Source organism: Chiloscyllium punctatum, chromosome 3 (genome assembly GCF_047496795.1).
Source record: "Chiloscyllium punctatum isolate Juve2018m chromosome 3, sChiPun1.3, whole genome shotgun sequence".
NCBI classification, from domain to species: Eukaryota; Metazoa; Chordata; class Chondrichthyes; order Orectolobiformes; family Hemiscylliidae; genus Chiloscyllium; species Chiloscyllium punctatum.
The window spans coordinates 143545457-143565283 of NC_092741.1; the positions used below are offsets into that span (position 1 = coordinate 143545457).

Sequence of the window (19827 nt, forward strand, 5' to 3'; positions counted from 1 at the left end):
TTCAGTGTAAGGTAGTCCTGCCATTCCAGGAATTGACCTCGTGAACCTACGCTGCACTCGCTCAATAGCCAGAATGTCTTTCCTCAAATTTGGAGACCAGAACTGCACACCGTACTCTAGGTGTGGTCTCACCAGGGTCCTGTACAGCTGCAGAAGAACCTCTTTGCTTCTATACTCAATCCCTCTTGTTATGAAGGCCAGCATGCTATTAGCTGCCTTCACTACCTGCTGTACCTGCATGCTTGCCTTCATTGACTGGTGTACAAGAACACCCAGATCTCTCTGTACTGTCCCTTTACCTAAATTGATTCCATTTAGGTAGTAATCTGCCTTCCTGTTCTTGCCACCAAAGTGGATAACCATACATTTATCCACATTTAAACTGCATCTGACCACTCACCTAACCTGTCCCGGTCACCCTGTAATTGCCTAACATTTCACCCTGCCACCGAGCTTAGTACCATCAGCAAATTTGCTAATGTTATTACTAATACCATCTTCTATATCGTTAACATATTGTGTAAAGCTGCAGTACCCCACTGGTCGCTGCCTGCCATTCCGAAAGTGAGCAGTTTATCACTACTGTTTGTTTCCTGTCAGCCAACCAACTTTCAATCCAAGTTAGTACTTTGCCCCCAATACCATGCGCCCTAATTTTGCTCACTAACCTCCTATGTGGGACTTTATCAAAAGCTTTCTGAAAGTCCAGGTACACTACATCTACTGGATCTCCCTCATCCATCTTCAGAGTTACATCCTCAAAAAATTCCAGAAGATTAGTCAAGCATGATTTTCCCTTCATAAATCCATGCTGACTCTGACCTATCCTCTTACTACTATCCAGATGTCGTAATTTCATCCTTTATAATAGACTCCAGCATCTTTCCCACCACTGAGGTCAGACTAACTGGTGTATAATTTCCTGCTTTCTCTCTCCCACCTTTCTTAAAAAGTGGTACAACATTAGCCACCCTCCAATCCGCAGGAACTGATCCCGAATCTATCGAACTCTGGAAAATAATCACCAACGCATCCACGATTTCTCGAGCCACTTCCTTCAGTACCCTGGGATGTAGACCATCTGGCCCTGGGGACTTATCAACCTTCAGACCTAACAGTCTCTCCAACATCAATTCCTGGCAGATATAAATTCCCTTCAGTCATTGTTACCTCTGGGAGATTGCTTGTGTCTTCCCCAGTGAACACAGATCTGAAGTACCAATTCCATTCTTCTGCCATTTCTTTGTTCCCCATAATATATTTCCCTGTTTCTGTCTTCAAGGGCCCAATTTTAGTCTTAACCATTTTTTTATTTTTGGCCTTTCACATACCTAAAAAAGCTTTTATTATCCTCCTTTTTATATTTTTGGCCAGTTTACCTTCGTACCTCCCTTTTTTGCTCTGCGTATTTCCTTCTTAGTAATCCTCTGTTCTTTAAAAGCTTCCCAGTCCTCCGTTTTCCCACTTATCTTTGCTATGTTATACTTTCTCTCTTAACTTTTATACATTTCTTAACTTCCCACGTCAGCCACAGCCACCCATGCCTCCCCGTAGGATCTTTCTTCCTTTTTGGAATGAACTGATCCTGCAACTTCTGCATTATACACAGAAATATCTGCCATTGTTCCTCCACTGTCATCCCTGCTAAGATATTGCACCATTGAACTTTGACCAGCTCCTTCTTCCTCATAGTTCCCTTTTATTCAACAGAAATAGTGTCACTTCTGATTGTACCCTCTACCCCCCCTCAAATTGCAGATTGAAGCTTTTTGTATTATGGTCACTACTCCCCAATGGCTCCTTCTCCGTCCCTGATCAATTCTGGTTCGTTGCACAATACCAGATCGAATTGCCTTCTCCCTAATAGGCTCCAGCACCAGCTGTTCTAAGAATCCATCTCCTGAGGCACTCCACAAAGTCTCTCTCTTTTGAGGTCCAATACCATCCTGATTCTCCCAATCTACCTGCATGTTGAAATCCACCATAACAACTGTAGTAACACCTCTGCGACAGGCTAACTTCCGCTCCTGATTCAACTTACATCTGACATCCAGGCCACTGTTTGGGGGCCTATATTAGGGTCTTTTTACCCTTAGAATTTCTCAGCTCTATCCTTACTGACTCTACATCCCCTGATTCTAGGCCCTCCTATGCGAGGGACTGAATATCATCCCTTACCAATATGGCCATCCCACCCCCTCTGTCCGTCAGTCTGTGCTTACAATCACATGCTTTCATATCATCTATAAAACTTGTCTCCTGCAATTCAAGTTATTGCTTTAATTGGATATATACAGTATATCAAATGATTTCCTAGTAAATAAAAACTGAAAGCTATAAATAAGAAGCAAAAGTAAAAGTTGCTGGAAAAGACCAGCAGGTCTGGCAGCATTGCTGAGGAGAAATCAGAATTGATGTTTCTGGTCTGGTGACCCTTTTCAGAACCTGAAGAATGTTAATTCTGACTTCTCATCACAGAAGCTGCCAAACCTGCTGAGCTTTTCCAGCAGCTCATGGTTTTTGGATCTACTACTGTCCTGTGAATCTCCACTATAATCAGCTTCTAGTCACAAACATTTGTCAATCAATGCACCTTCCTGGCACTGAGCTAATTTTGTGACTACCCTTTTTTTTTCTTGGTTACCTTTTGGAAACAAACCTATTGCTTCCCAAATCCATAAAGAAGGTAAAAACCAAATTTATTTCATGGAATACTAATCCAAAATAAGCAGAGTTTCTGTCCATTTGATCTTTCGGAGCACCAGTAATTTTACGGAGTTCTGGCTGTTTGAATATTTGCTGCTTGTGTTTTTTTAAAAATGATTGAAAAGCTTTTTTTTCCTTGAGGGGTTATGTCTAGGAAGTGGTTATACTTCTTAACCTGTGTAGGCCATTTTGTATTTGAACCAACTAATGGGCTTTTTTGTGATTGCATTTCCATCTGAATATTAAGAACTAGCTTCTATTGTGCACTTAAATCAAAAGAGTATCACTTTTTTTGTTTTTAATGGAACTAAAATTTAGCCCATTGAACTGGTATATAATCAGTGTTCATCTAACATATTAATAAAGCGTAACCATTCTGTTTTTGATTGGTACAGGTGTGGAATAATTTTGGGTGGGCTCCCTAATAAGAAATCAAATTTAAAACAAAAGTGAGTAGTTAAGTCATCCATTCGTGACCATGTGACTTGTTTAGACTAATGGCAAACTGACCATCTTACACCTGAGATTTTATGTCCATTGACTAATTACTTATTTATTTCACAGCATTGCAAGATCCCGTCCTCCAACACCTAACAGTGATTCTGAATTGGTTAGCAAGCCATCTGAAAGAGGGATGAATAGAATAAACACAGAAATGCATTGGGCATGGGGAGAACTACCGCAAACCAGCAAGGTATCTAGAAAATGCTATAAGGTTAGATAACGGAGTACCTTTTTTTGGTAAGCTTATTAATATTTCAAGGTTTTTTGTATTCTTGTGTAATGAAAGATATTTTGATGTTTGCATATAGTTTAGTGTTGTCAGACATAAACCAATTCCCCACTGACATTTCTCCTTTTTTTTATTCCATGAGGCTTATTCCGGTAATGCTGTACGTTCACACTGTCTATTCAACCTTTTTTTTATTGCTCATCCTCTCCTTACAATGTTTTTTCCTCTTTCAAATGTTTAAACTTACTATCCTGTTCAGTTTATTCATGCTTAACTCTGCTTGAAGAGACCTCTAATAGACCCTTTAAAAAGTCTGCCAACTGTGTGCTGCTTCCCCCCAACCAAAAACTGATTAGAATTTTTTAGATTCCCTACAGTGAGGGGGAAAATGTCTGTTTGGCCCAACAAGTCCACACTGACCCTCAGAAAAGTAACCCACCCAAAGCCATTTCCCTCTGACTCACCTAACCTATGGGCAATTTTTAGCACGGCCAGTTCTCCTGACCTGCACATCTTTGGACTGTGGGAGGAAAGCGGAGCACCCGAAGGAAATTCACAACATGGGATGAATGTGCAATCTCCACACAGTTACCAGAGGTGGGAATTGAACCCGGGTCCCTGGCACTGAGGCAACAGTGCTAACCACTGAGCCTTCATGCTGATCAGTTTTCAGTTTGGAGTTGTGCGTATGCAGCCAGGATGTGAATATGGTTGACAAAGGTCTGCCAATTGAATTCAATTAACTTTGTCACTTATTTAAATGAGTTCAGCAACCGGTTTACGCATCATCACTTAGGTCATCACCTTCGGTACAAAGTCCCTAGTTACAGATTCTTCAGGACATCTTGCTAAGATGACAAACTAGAAAAATAAGGCAGTAAAAGGGTTAACATTACAGGTAAGGATAAATTAGACAATAGAGAAATAGCTTAGAACAATAGCCCTTCCAAACTAATCAGTGCTGGTACCTAGCTTCCGATCTGCATCAGACTTCATCTGTGGTCTGGGAGACTACATTACTCTAGAATCACCTTGAGGGTAAAAGGGCATGCCAGGTCAAAAGACTACCACGTGTTACTGGGAGTCATGGTGGCGCGGTGATTAGCACTGCTGTCTCAGTGGCAGGAACCTGGGTTCTATTCCAGCCTCCTGCAACTCTCTCTAGTGTTTGCAAATCACCCCCACCCCCATCACCCCCTTGTCAGTTTACCGAATGCTCTGGTTTCTTCTCTCAATCCAAAAATATGAAGGTTAGGTGGATTGGCCATGCCAAATTGCCTGTTGTGTCCAAGATGAGCAAGCTAGGTGGATTAGTGATGGGAAATGCAGGGTGTTGGGGGTGGGGTTGAAAGGAGGATCTGTGTGGGAAGTTCTTTGCAAGGTCAGTTTCAACTTGATGGGTTGAAAGGCCTGCTTCCACACTGTAGGGATTCCTTAACTTCTAAGTGAGGCAGTGTCAGTCTGCACTGACACTAAGTTCAGAACCCCACCAAGAAGAGGGCAAAAATGAAATACAAAAGAGTTGGGGGGTGGGGGAATTGAAGAAATGGATGGTGTAGATGAGCACTGGCTGAAGCTGCCATCTTGGAAAAGCTGCATGATATTCCATTTTCTTTCGTGTTTTCATTCTTTCTTCTCTTTCATTCTTCCATCTGTCTGTTCTTTCGTTCTCCTATTTATTTACTCCATCTTTTTACTTTTTGAAATCTAACCTAGCTTTTGGGATTTGAGGCCTTTTTTTTTATTAATCACAAGATCCCTGTTCTTAAAACTACTGTTTCTATTGTTAATGAGACATGGAGCAAAAGCTGTAGCATTTTTATGAATGTATGTCCAACAGTTAATCCCTTTTTTTTTCTAATTTCTTTTCAGCTCATAACTCATCAGAAAACTGAAGAACCTAATCGGGTTAACATCACTCCATCTGGAAACACTCACTTCAGAGTGATTGAAAGCGCCCCCTATGTAAATACACACAACAGTTCACCATCTCCCCCTCCTCTAGTGAAACCTGAGCCTCTAGCAGTAAAAGAGATTGCTTCTCAGTCAATGGTCAATTTTACATGCAGTTCAGAAACCTTTGAACCCTTGAGAGCTCCAGTTGTGACAGAAAATCGGGAGCCAGTCCATACCAGCAACCAAACGAAACAAGTCAACAAAACCGATTCCCCATCAAAGAAGAAAGGTAAGAATGTCTAAAATGACACTGAAGCACTCTGCTGTGTCTGCTGTGCTTGCATAATAGAACTGCAGGTTCTGTTTTAATGGATCATTTAACATGTCACAAACTTCACCATTTTAAAGCAAAAATGATGGGACCCATACATATGTAAATGTTCTGTACTTTGCGTACAGAGGAACCTTGATTATCTGGCATTCAAATATCCAGACAAGATTACAAGGTCCCGATGCTTGGCTAAACTGTGCTACCTGGCATTCTATCATCCAAACAAAATACTCCCTGTCAGTTGTCATTTGGATAACTTGTTCTGAAATCTTAGATTCACTAAGACCTGACTCTTGAGCAAGTGAGTTGCATTGGTTTTATGCTGGAGTGAGAAACTTCGCAAAACTAGGGATAAACTAAAGATGTGAATTCCTTGTCCGTTTTTAGTAATTCTGTACTGTATAAAAGATGTCTTTGAACTTTAGTTCCAATACATTTGTAAGATACGTTCCTTTTGAGAGTGGGGATGTAAATCCTCCTCTGCAGTTCTCTTCTGTTCTGTTCAAGGCAGAAGAGTTCTTACCTCAGTCAACACATTGGATAGTAAATGGAAGTTGCCAGAAATCTGAAATGTAGTAATACACTTGGCAACTATTCACAAGTCTACAAATGAACAGAGTCCAGAAAGTCAGCAACTTGTGGAATGTTAAATATTTGGAGTGTATTTTCAGAAGGGCCTTGAAATTGGATGTTGATTTGCAAGTCTGTTTCCTCAGACATTTAAACACGTTTCCAAAAATAAAAAATTTTCTATCAAATTGACAAGTTTTTATCTTGACTTATACTGTTCTTGTGGGCAAACATATATATCACCATTTCTGGACCTAGTTTTTGTGCACAGCTTCCTGTACTTTTTATTTTAGTTTCCAAATGGGAAGATGTTCCTTTTACTGTCTGTCTGATAGCGCCCATGCATTTTACAGCTCCATGCACTCTGGTGTCTGGTTAAACCAAGGACTGAAAATGTTCTGACATGATTAATACCATGAGCTTTACCTGTACCTACTGGTTTCACTGCAGATGTCCACTTACAACGGGAATCTAAGTTCACTGAAAATGTTTGCTGAAACTGTATGGGATTGATTTGTGTGCACTCTGATGTGTTTCCAACCTTTGGTAATGATAAAATGGAAATGCTACTGGTGTTGAAGCCTAGATTTGTATCTTTAGTTTTCCTTTTTTTCCTTTTTTCTCTTTCATTCTCAGATAAACGCAGTCGTCACCTGGGCACAGATGGTGTTTACCTGGATGATATCACTGAGATGAATCCGGAGATTGCAGCACTTTATTTTCCAAAATGGTAATTTCAATGAAATTGTGGATTTCTTTCCAGAGCTCAGTTAATGGTATAATCTAGAATGTACCTGGTCTAACAGTAGTTCTGTAATTTTTTTTCCACAGTGAAAATGGCGCAGCTAACAGGAATGAGTCTGAAAATGGAGTGCATTCAGAAAATCAGTCACCGCAGACTATAGGCAGCTCTGGAATGGACAGTGGAGTTGACAGTTTCTCTGATACTACTGGGGACCTACCCACCATTGCTATTTCACTCTGCGGTGGGCTTAATGACTACAAAGAAATAACAAAAGGTAAACATTCCGGGAGGCCTAAATTGGTCAGAAAATAACCAAACAAGATCCACTCTAATCCAGATCTTGCGAATGTGCCATGTATTATATCCATGTATTCATTTAATTGCAACACCTGTGAATTGAATTTACATTTTGTCATAGACTAATTGTATTAGTAGAAAAATCTATGGTTCTGACCTGATTAGTATTTAAAGCATCCAAGACATGTCACTTCCATTTTAATTTGCTTTATATCTAATAGTTTAGCACATTAAGTACAATTGGACTTTTTCTGTTTTTGTTTAGATACACTGCATTGCTCAAATTCCTAATAACATGTTTTTTAACCATTACTTGTTTTTGTCAGTAAAAATTACAGTTGCATGAGGTGTGAAAGTGGCTCCATCAGGCAGCTTCCTTTTGCACCAAGCTCCCATAACTTTTATGATTTAACAATGCTAAATCTTATAGTATCATAATCTCTAGAAGCAAGTTTGTACAAATCTGATTTTTCAAAAATCAACTAAGTTGTCGCAAAAAGCATTTTGTTGTATGCTTCATTGGCCAGAGATTGCAAAAGACAATGTCATACTTAGCAACTTTATGTAAAACTCCATTTTTACGAGACCAGATTTATAACTCTTTAAAATATGGCATCTGCAGTCCTCAGTATTTTAAGAGTCAAGACGTGGTGCTGGAAAAGCACAGCATGCCGAGGAGCAAGATAATCTGTTTTGGGCATAAGCTCTTCATCCGGAATGAGCTAAAAATGCCCAAAATGAAACATTGACTCTTCTGCTCCTTGGATGCTGCCTGACCTCCTGTTCTTTTCCAGTGTGATACACACTCTCAACTCTTAAAACAGGGCTGGCATACTGGGTAAGGGCACCTTTTGAGAACTGCAATGGTCTGAAGAATATGATCTGTTTATAATCAGTGGCTCTTAAATACACTTGATGTTGCCAAAATGTGAGGGGGAACAGCAATGGCTTTGGTGCAGGCAACTTGGTTTGCTCCGTCATTGCACAAGATATACACATGGCAGAGCAATGAAGGGATATTTTCTTGGGAACAAATCTCTAGTACTAGCTGTAGGAAGGATGGCATTCTGCCTAATCCATGAAAGACAATGGTAAGGTTCAGGGTAAAACTGAATGTAACCTGGGAATTTTTGGCTTTTTGTTGTCATGGCTAAGTATTGCCAACTGAAGCCAATGGAATAGCAGGAGGCAAATCTTTGCTGAAGACCAACAGGAGAGACTTCCTATTTTTGGATAGGTGAATGAAGATGAGACAAATGGTCCTTTTTTTTTTAATTTTCTTGATCTTGTAACAAGACTTGATATACAATTTTTTTGGGTTCTTTTTTTGCAGAACAATTTTTGCAGCACTCTGTCACATACCAACAGTTTGCAGAGAATCCAGGAATGATTGATGATCCCAATCTGGTTGTGAAGATCGGAAACAAGTGAGTGCAATAGGATGCACATCTTGCTCTCTAAGTGATAGTGATATGCACCAACTGATTACTCAATGTATTAACCAAAATCTTCCAATTGGTGCTGGAATCCCATTTTCCAGTGATGACGAGGCACATGTATCTGTTAACTTTTTTTTGGTCTGAATTTTCTGGGCAATTGTCTGATGGTGGGTCCTTCTAAACTTGGACAGCCCAAGAATCCTGGGAGGAAGTGGTTGAGAGAACCTGAAAAGCACTTAAGTGCACTAAAGCTTTTAAGTGAGTTTTTTTTCTCGACGTAGAGAACGAGACAAATGGGTGAGGTTGTTTGGGGGGGGGGTGGTGAGGTTGTTAGGGGGACTGTCCAAGCTCACCTGGGTTTGAGGAAGGGCCTGAATAGTGGATTGGTGTGGGGTTGGGATGCTTCCGAATTGGAGAATGAAAGTTTTTAAGCTTAAAATTAAGTCGGTGCATTAGAACTTGAGTCGTGGTGGAACATCTGGTCTTTACTCACAATGGGTCAATGGGCTGCTTCCAATAATCTCTGGCCACCACCTCCCTCAATCTTTTTGTATTAACTGCCCCCTTTTGATCTGATACTATCTTAACTTTATTCCTCATAGTTGACTAATCTATTCCTGTCAGGTGTTTGCCTTCAACGAATATATGATGAGCCAAGTATACATTGTTATGCTGCTAGCCATTGCCTGTATACCTTGGTACACTTCTGCTTCAAAATGTCTTTTCCATCACAGTTGACTTTCCATCGTACCTTTTTTTTACCATTTTGTTTTATTGACCCTATTGAGTTTTGGATTGAACTAAATCAGGGCTTCTCAAACTCTGGGTTAGGCTCTCGTGTGGAGTCCCATGCTGAGACTGTTTGTTTTGCCAACTCCATGGTCACTGTGGGACTCCAACTGAGGTATATCAGCTGTGCTCCCTGTAATGGTCTTCGCCAAACCTGCTCTCCATGTCTTCCCCCTTTTCTGATTTCAGGGAGGGGTAGTAACAATATCCAAGCCTTGAGTTGGAGTTGCTGTGGGTGGAGTGGAGAAGGGAGAGAAGTTTGAGAAGCACTGAACTACATTGTCTTATGTGGGGAAACTTGTCAAGTTTCATTCTGCTACTTGTGAAAGATCAATCCACCTGTTGGGATTCTATATTTTCTGATATGAATATAATCTTCTGACACAATCTCTAGGTATTATAACTGGCCAACAGCTGCTCCCATGCTTCTAGCTGTGCAAACATTCCAGAAACCATTGCCAAAGGTGAGTTAACATTTTAACTGGCATAGAGACTACAGTCATCCAATATTTAGACTTTTAAATTTAAAAAAAAAAGTTTTGTTACATTAATTTTATGCAATTGGAGACCTAGCCCTAATTCTCTCCATTAGGGGAAACAACCTCCCAGTATCCCTCCAATCTTTTGTATGTTTCAACAAGATCACCACATTTTTGTTCTTCTTCTTCAATGAGTATAGGCCCAGGCCCAACCTCTTGAATGTACTTTCACGAAATAGCCAATTCACTTCCCATGGAGTCACGTTAGCAGTCCAGAGAAGGTGCACTCATGTCATAGTAGTTGCCTTTTATTGAACGACCAGTAGGGCAATCTAGATGAATGCATTCAGCTGGTTTGTAACCCTATGCACAAAAGTATTCCAGAATGGTACTAACTAATTTTTGATGCATTATCAAAGGTTATGGAGACCTTAGTGAGGTGGTCTTGGGGGGAGTATAATTCACTTTAACAGATATTATTATCTTGTAACAATATACAAACTTTAGTATATTTAAATACTGAATTCAGTAATTAATTAAATTACTTGAACATTTTAATGCATACATAATACATGTTGGATTTAGAATTTCAATTCTATTTAATGTTAAATCTGAAATGTTAACCTATATTTTATGTATTTCTAAACTATAATTTTTCTCTCCCTTTTTCATTTTTTTTCCTTTTTTGTGGTGATTTGAATTTGTTTTAAAAATCATTCAAGTACTCATGCCTCAGTTACTTGCAGTCGCTGTTTAATGTTGCAACGTTTTGGTTTTCAAAGATTAGTTTTATGCCCACAGTATGTTTTTGTTGCTTCCTTCACTTGGGAAAACAGCATTTTCATGTTTGTTTTTTCTCTATAGCATTTAGGTTCACCATTTTTGTTATTCCATTAGTTACTTTTGTGCATTTGTAATAGGTGACAGTGGAAAATCTGATTAAAGAAAAGATGCCTAAGAAAGGAGGCAGATGGTGGTTTTCATGGCGTGGAAGGAACACCAAAGTGAAAGTGGTAAGTTTATCTTTTTTATTTTTTTTTTTCCCCCTACATAGTAATCGTCCAAATAACTAACTGCTCAGAATGTAATGTTAGAGACCCAAAAAAAACTACAATGCTGGAATCCAAAGTAGACAGGCAGAAGGCTGGAAGAACACAGTGAGCCAGGCAGCATCAGGAAGTGCAGAAGTCACTAACTGAGGACTGAGGGTGGGTGTAGGGGAAACTGCAGATAAAGGGGGAGGTAGGGCCATGGTGGTGAGGTGAGGATAGATGAAGGGTACGACCTAGTTGGTGGTTGGGAGGAATGGAATGGAAGGGAGGGGTCGGGGCTGGGAAGAGTTGGGATGGTGAGGAAGGTAATTTTGAAATTGGAGAACTGTGTTGGGTTCTCCGGGCTCTAGGGTGCCAGTCGGAAGATGTGGTATTCCTTCGATATGAACTGTGGTTTGTTTTTGGCAATGGAGGCCAAGGATGGTCATGTCAGGAAGGGAGTGGTTGGGGGAATGGAAATGGGCGGTGACTGGGAGGTCCAGTTAACCCCTGCAGATCTGGTTGTGATGCTTGGTGAGCTGTTCCTTAAGTGTTTTTTTACTAACTTTCCTAAGTAAAGAATATCAGGTTAGGTTAGGTTAGGTTAGATTAGATTACTTAGTGTGGAAACAGGCCCTTCGGCCCAACAAGTCCCCACCGCCCCGCCGAAGCGTAACCCACCCATGCCCCTACATCTACATTTACCCCTTACCTAACACTATGGGCAATTTAGCATGGCCAATTCACCTGGCCTGCACATCTTTGGACTGCGGGAGGAAACCGGAGCACCCGGAGGAAACCCACGCAGACACTGGGAGAACGTGCAAACTCCACACAGTCAGTCGCCTGAGGCGGGAATTGAACCCGGGTCTCAGGCACTGTGAGGCAGCAGTGCTAACCACTGTGCTACCGTGCCGCCCACATATGCAGTGTACAGTTTCATTCCCATGGATTAAATTTCATCAATCCAGTTGATTTGCAAATCATTCTTTAATGAGACACCAGCCCAAAGAAGGAAATGTATCTGTAGTTTAGCTGTTGACAAATCAGCCAGTTTGATTTCCTTGTTGAACTTATCTTGATGTGACCTCCTGAAATCAGCCATAGATGTACAGCACAGTAATAGACCCTTTTGGTCCAACTCTTCCCATGCTGACCAGAGATCCTAAATTAGTCTAGTCCCATTTGCCAAAACTTAGCCCATATACCTCTTAAACCTTTCTTATTTAAAAGGCATCTGAATGGGTATATGAATACTGTAATTGTACCAGCCTCCTCCACTTCCTCTGGCAGTTCATTCCATAATGCACTATCCTGTGTGGAAAAGTTGTCCCTTTAGTCCTTTTTTTAATATATAATTGTTCCCCTCTTCCTTTAAACCGATGTCCTCTAGATTTGGACTCTCCTACTCTGGGGTGGGTGTGGGGGAGGACCTTAATGTTCTTAATTTTATAAGGTGATTTCTGTCTTAGTCATTTGTCTCTGGTCAACCTACAGTGCAATGGAATGAGTGATAGCTGACTGGCACTGCCCATTCAGTCTCACTGCAGAACTGAGTCAAATTCCTAAGTGTCGGCTCACAGAAACCAAAGGGCATTTCACCTCCTGCCATGATGATCATCACGGCAACATTTTGATGTGACATGTGGCATCCGAGCATTTGCAGTTGTCCTCAGTATATTGGGAAACCCCTCTTTTTCTCTGGGCTGAAAGTGTTTTGAGGTGAAGTCTCCCCTAATCTTTTTTGGGCAGGTTGGAGAATCCATGTAAGTTGGAAGAAGCTGCTACAGTCTGTGGTAAGAATTGGTTCAAATGGGTCAAATCTACTAACTGGCCCTAAAATGCAAGCCAAATACGGTGTATGACAAAATTCAAAACACTTGCTGTTTCGAGCTGAATATGACTACATCACAAGTGCAGTTCTGAAAAATTCCTACTGACTAAATATTTAAATTTTTTTTTTTTTTTTTTTGTTTGTGCTCTCTCTCTGGAGATGCTGTCAGTTGTTGAGTTTCTCCAACATTGTCTGCTTCAGGCCCTGTTGCTACATACTGCTTGCATTGTTTAAATCCAACATTGTTAACAATGTGAAGGCCACATGAGAACTCAGCTTGCATTGAGGTATTGAAGCACTTCTGAACATTTTGTTGACTTCACCTGAACCATCTTCACAAGACCACCCTGGTGTTAGCACCACATGTGGTGCTATACTTCCCTCATTGCTTCCTGCCGTGCTGGGCAGCAGAGAACAACAGGTTGGAGTGATGGGCCAGTGGGAATGTGTGGGATATTGGGTAGGAAGTGTTACTTTTGAGTAATACAGGAAGATGACATTTGAGACAGGAGTATATTTGAGGTTTTCAGTCTTGCAGCTCCATTTTCCCCCACACTTCGTAGTTACTGTGGGGTGCCATTTCTATCTCTCCAACTTTCAAGGTGTCATTAGGCACGTATATAGAGTAGGCTCACAGATCCATGGGTGGCTGAATGCCCTAATCCTGTTCCTATCATCTTTTTAGGGTTAAATTTTCTTAGAATCTGAATGGTTCAGACTTTGGTGAATCAGCACTGGAAAATTCAAGCTTGGGTGGGGATTGCACTAGTCAGGGCATTGTGGGATTGACTTTCTTTCCCCTTGATCTTGTCCCTGTTGTGTGGGGGTGCATGTTTTTAAGCTTACACTTTCTGCAGTGGCATGTGGGTATACTCCTGATGGATTTGTGCCTCTCCATCTGTTGCATGTCCTAACCTCAGCAAGGCATTCATTATCGCCTCTGGGTTTAGAGAATGCCAGCATGTCTCGCTCTCGCTGTGTGCCACTTTTCCTACAGGAAAGAGGAGCGCGAGTGATACTCCCTCATACAATGTGGCTCAGTGATACAGCCTTTGTTGGATGAATAGAATCTTGGAAACTGAAGAGTTGGTTGCTGATTGTAGTTTTTTTTAAGGAGGTGGCAGATGGTGTTCGAGTGAATTTGAACAATCGATGAATCTACTGGATGGGTTGATTGGAAATGCCATCTGAGGATTGATCTCACTGACTTTTATTTGTCTTATTGCACTCGATCCATGTTCATGAGACAATTTGTGCTGCTTTAGACTATCCAATCAGTCTAAGCAGGTGTTTGGAGAACTGCCTGCTGCTCCTGATCTTCCAAATGGAATGTAAAATCTATTTAGTTCCAACTTCGTTTTCTCACCAAGGTCTTCAGTGCAGTTTTTGAAAACTGCGTGGCACCTGTTTTATTCTCATCTGCAACCATAGCTTGAACTATTACAGTATGGTACAAAGCTCTGATGTTCAGAGTTCTGGTTTAATGTTGTGTACTGATATCTTAAAATCAGAAGCAAGCCTTTTGAGACTACTCCACCATTTACTATGATCATGGCTGATCTGTTTGGAATTCATACACCCAGCTAGCTCAAATGTTTTCGATTTTCCATTCTAACAAACTGTCAACCTTTACATAATTCTGACATCAATTTTGACCATGTTTTGAGGCAGTGTTTCAAAGTTGTACATTTGTGAGGGGAAGAATCCTGCTCTTTTTAAAAAAAATCATAGTTAACCCTAACTTTAAAATGTTGCTCCCTAATTCTCCCTCCCCCCTGGAAGTATCCCTTCCAAGTCTACCATATGGAGACTGAAATGGAAAATGTTCTGATCAATCAGGTTACCCCTTTGCTGTTCCCCTCCAGTAGAAACAAGCCCACATTGTACATATTTGGTCTCTGTGATTTGGGGTTACCAGTCCAAACAATGTCTGCACTATCTCTGTGTTGTTCAGGCAGCTTGATGTTTCAAGTTTGCATTGCGTCCAGGCCAAGTGTTTTTTCTTTCAAATGTATTGTGTCCATTAACGGGCTTGTCATTTCTGCCTGGGAAACTACCTGTTTATCAAAACCAATTCAGGCATTCATTTTTTCTTTTCCCTTGTTGAATTTACTTGATCAATACTGGCACCAATCCAATTCTTGCAAATAGGCTGGATCAATCTGTTTGGAAAATAAATCTGCATTGTACTCCTATAGTTTATACAGCAGGTCATTTTACTTTTCACCCAGGAAGAAAAACACTTGCTGCTCAAGGTAAAATCATTTGGACATAATTTTCAGTTCAGGAATGATTCCATCTTTCAAGATGGATATGACTACAGCTCTAATGATTGAAAGGATACTCAAGAAGTAATTCACAAAGATATATAGTCAATCTTTATCAAGGCAATAGAGTAAAGTGACATAAATAGCCTATAAAATTTACCTTTCAGCTGCTCATTTGTTCAGTATTTGCTCTGTTAGCCTCTACTATGAAGCCGTTGAGTCTGCACTGATTTTGCATACGAATGTACAAATTGAGCAGGAATTGTCACATGGCCCCTGATGGTTGCTCCACCATTTCAATAAAATAACAGATCTCATTAGTTCTCATCCCCTGCTAACCTCTAACCCCATTCCTCATGAGGATTTTTAAAAAAACAAATGCCAGAACTGGATGGACTGTTCCAAGACACTCGACCCTTTTTGAGAAAAGAAATTCCCCTCATCCCCCTTTAAATTGGTGACTACTTTTAATTTTATTTTGTACTAGCCCAGTACTAGCTCCTTTCCCAAGATCGTCTTGGGTGCTAACCCTAATCCTGGTAAGATCCAGGTAGTGGCAAATCACTTATTCATAATAATGAATGTGCTGTCTGGATAAAGTCAATGTAAAGATGAGAGTAATATGATGTTAGGTGGCCTTAACCCTGGAGTCATGAAGTCTGCACTTTTTTTTCTAGTTTTTTAAAAAAGTCTTTTATGTGGTTTCTCAGAATTGGGGAAAGGCTTGAATTTGAGGAGGTTAATTTGTGTATACCTGGGAGCAGTCTGTGTGACACATTGCTGGCCGGGCCTCAGTGAGATTTTGTGTTGTGATCCTCTTTGAACTCCAGGCATAAGCAGCAGGTGGAGGAGTTCAGAAGTAGCTGAGACAATGTCAGTTTAGCTTCCTGTGTTGACTGCAATTCCTTGACAGTTCAGAAATAAAACCAGCCCTACAACTGCAGCAGACTCCATGTTAGATCTAATGTGAGAACTAGCAGTCAGTATAAGACAAAGTTTGGAAAAAGGAAAATTAATTGCAAGACTGAGTTTGAAATTGAAAGGAAGTTTGCAGTAATCATCTGAATAAAAGATCCTTTTATTGTAGTTGGGAAGCTTTGAAATCCGAGCAGTGGGCTACTGTAAGCCAGGGTGGTTTGATGTATTAAGCCACTACAGGTTGGGAGATCTGTGCTGGAGTTGAGTCCTGCTGGTCAATATTTTCATGACTTGGCCAAAAGCTAATGAAAGTTGCTCGGTGAAATCTTGCACCTTGGAGAATTGCTGGAACACTGAAGAGAAATCTGTGAATTCCAGGGAATGGTTGGTTACATACCTTTTTTTTTTTGAGTTGACTCCAGAAAAAGTGAATTAACCTTTTTTTTTTACAAGTATGGTAAGATGAGGGATAGCTTGGGGGTGTTGTAGGCAATAAAAGTAGGACTGTTTCATAATGCAAATCTGTAAATTAGTGTTCTGTTAATAGTTTACTTGGTTTAACTTTCTTAGATTTATTTTTCACTGAACTGCTACTTCTAAGCATTGACCATCCTGAAATGGATTGTAACATTGAAGCTCAGCTTTCATTTCCAAATAAAACAACAAATATTTCTATTGATGAAAATTGAAGTACAGGTTTACTGACCTCTTTACTTTCTGTTAAGCTTTTGTCAAAGTGTTTGGCATGATGAAATAATAGATTTTTGTTTTTCTTTTATTGTAATTTTTCATACTTAACTAAGACGATAAATAACACCACCGAGATAGTAAGATCTGCATGAAATGCATGTGAATAGACTGCCATCTCCAGGACATTTTTTTAAAAAAACCAAAGATTATGAAACCTATAGCTTTGAAGCCTATAGCTTTAATGAAGGTTCTTTTTGGGTGTAGAACTTGCTACTTGATGTAGCCATTATTCTTTGTAGATGTTTGTAGAATTGGAAATGATTTTTAAAACTTCCTTTCACTGAAAGGTTTCCTTTTTATGGTGTTCAACAAAACTTAACAAAGAAAGTTTACAGCCCAGGAACAGGCCCTTCGGCCCTTCAAGCCTGAGCTGATTCAAATCTGTCTAAACCTATTGCCCAACTTCTAAGCATCTGTATCCCTCTGCTCCCCACTACTTCTGCATCTGTCTAAACGCATCTTAAATGAATCTACCATGCCTGCCTCTACCACCTCTGCTGGCAATGTGCCCACCACCCTCTGTGTGAAGTACTTGCTGCGTGTATCCCCCTTAAACTTTCCACCTCACTTTGAAAGTAGTGACCTTTCGTTAGTGAATCCTTCACCTTGGGGGGGGGAAAAAGCTTGTCTCTATCCACCCTGTCTATACCCTTCATGATTTTGTAAACCTCAATCCGATCCCCCTTCAATCTCCTTTTTTTTTCTAACAAAAACAATCCTAACCTACTCAACCTCTCCTCATAGGTAGCACCTTCCATACCAGGCAACATCCTCGTAAATCTTCTCTGCACCCTCTCCAAAGCGTCCACATCCTTTTTGGTAATGTGGCAGCCAGAACAGTACACTGTGTATCCTAAATGTGACCAAACCAATGTCTTGTACAAATTTTAACATGACTTGCCAGCTCTTATACTCCATACCCTGTCCAATAAAGGCAAACATACTATATGCCTTCTTAACCACTATCCATCTATGCAGCAACCTTCAGGGTACAATATACCTGCGCACTCAGATCTCTCCGCCCATCAACCTTTCCCAAGGCTCTTCCGTTCATTGTGTAATTCGCTCTAGAATTAGTCTTGCTTAAATACATCACCTCACATTTGTCTGGGTTGAAATCCATCTGCCACTTTCCTGCCCAACTCTCCAGTCTATCTATATCCTCCTGTATTCTTTGACAGTCCCTTTTTATGCTTTCTGCTACTCCACCAATCTTCGTGTCATCTGCAAACTTGCTGATCGTACCAACAGTGCCCTCTTCCAGATCATTTATGTATATTACAAACAACAGTGGCCCCAGCACTGACCCCTGTGGAACACCACTGGTCACCTTTCTCCATTTCGAGAAACTCCATCCAACTACTTCTGTCTCCTGTTGCTCAACCAGTTCTTTATCCACTGAGCTAGAACGCCCTGCACACCATGTGACTTCACTTTCTCCACTAGTCTACAATGGGGAACCTTAGCAAAAGCCTTACTAAAGTCCATGTATATGATGATAACAGCCCTTCCTTCATCTATCAACTTGGTCACCTCCTCGAAGAGCTCTAAGTTAGTAAGGCATGATCTCTCCTGCACAAATCCATGTTGTCTATTACTGATAAGCCCATTCTTTCTTTTTCTAAATAGATCCTATGCCTCAGTCCCCTCTTCAACAACTTTCCCACTACTGATGTCAGGTTCACTGGTTTGTAGTCACCCAGAATATCCCTACTACCCTTGTACAGGGGGACAGCATGAGCAACCTTCCAGTCCTCCAGCACCCCTCCTGTATTTAAGGATGCCGCAAAGATATGTCAGGGCCCCAGCTATTTCCCCTCTCCTCCCTCAGCAACCTGGGATAGATCCCATCCGGTCTTGGGGATTTGTCCACCTTAACCTCTAGCCTACACAACACATCATCTCTCTTTATGCCTATGGGATCCAGACTAATCAAAATTCTTATCTCAAGATTCATCATGTTTCTCTCCTCAGTGAACACTGATGCAAAGTAATCATTCAGAATCTCACCCATTCTCTCAGGTTCAAACACTGCCTTCCTTCATTATCCTTTAGTGGACCAATCCTTTAGTTACCCACTTGCTGCTTATATAAACAATAAAATGCTTTGGGATTCTCCTTAAGTCTGCTTGCTAAAGCTATTTAATGACCCCTTTTTAGCCTGCTTGATTCCTCGTTTAAGACTTGTCCTACTCTTCTGATTCTTCCAGGGCCCATTCTGTTCTTAGCAGCCCAGATCTAATGTATGCTTCCCTTTTCCTCTTGGCTAGTCGTAAAATTTCTCCTGTCATCCACTGTTCACAAATCTTACTCTTCCTATCCTTTGCTTTCAACAGGACATGCCTATTCTGCACTATCTTTAACCTATCTTTTGAAAGCGTCCCACATCAAGTGTGGACTTCCCTTCAAATAGCTGTGTCCAATCCACATTTCTGAGCTCCTGTCTAATTTTGATATAATTGGCTTTGGCCCAGTTTAGTAATCTTCCCTTAGGGCCACTCTGTTCTTGAGTATTTAACTTAGAATTGTGGTTACTGTTCCCAAAGAATTTCCCCCACTGGAAATTCTACCACCTGGCCTGGCTTGTTCCCCAGTACCAGGTCCAATATGGCTCCTTCCCTCATCAGCTCCACTCGTAGTCCCTCACTACCAGTCCTCCTTTTCAGCACAGCCGTGATATCGTCCCTGACCAGCAATGCAACTTCCCCCCCCCCCCCCCCCGCCTGCCCGCCCCCTTACTTCCCTCCCTGTCCTGTCTGAAGTGTCTATATCCTGGAACATTTAGTTGCCAATCATGCCCTTCCTTCAACCAAGTCTCTGTGATGGCAATAACATTATACTCCCAGGCACCAATCCAAGCCCTAAGTTCATCTGTCTTGCACACTCTACTCCTTGCATTAAAGTAGATGAATTTCAAGCCACCAGTTCTATTGCACACATCTGCTCTCTGCCTACTCTTCCCTTTTATTAATGCTATCTTCATCATTCTTACAGTCACTAGTCTCCCTCACTGCCTACTTGTTTCCTCTTCTGGTTCCCAGT

At 40.9% G+C, this 19827-nt stretch overlaps 1 protein-coding gene across 3 annotated transcripts in view; it reads left to right on the top strand.

Moving 5' to 3' along the window:
• The window catches only part of lpin1a (lipin 1a), a 113511-nt gene that overhangs the window by 67972 nt on the left and 25712 nt on the right, over window positions 1-19827 (top strand). For all 3 annotated transcript variants that reach the window (XM_072561946.1, XM_072561948.1, XM_072561947.1), the window contains 7 exons: window positions 3271-3400; window positions 5312-5624; window positions 6873-6966; window positions 7068-7255; window positions 8612-8705; window positions 9901-9970; window positions 10906-10998. In XM_072561946.1, coding sequence (XP_072418047.1) covers window positions 3271-3400; window positions 5312-5624; window positions 6873-6966; window positions 7068-7255; window positions 8612-8705; window positions 9901-9970; window positions 10906-10998 — 982 coding nt within the window. The remainder of the gene's footprint in view (window positions 1-3270; window positions 3401-5311; window positions 5625-6872; window positions 6967-7067; window positions 7256-8611; window positions 8706-9900; window positions 9971-10905; window positions 10999-19827) is intronic.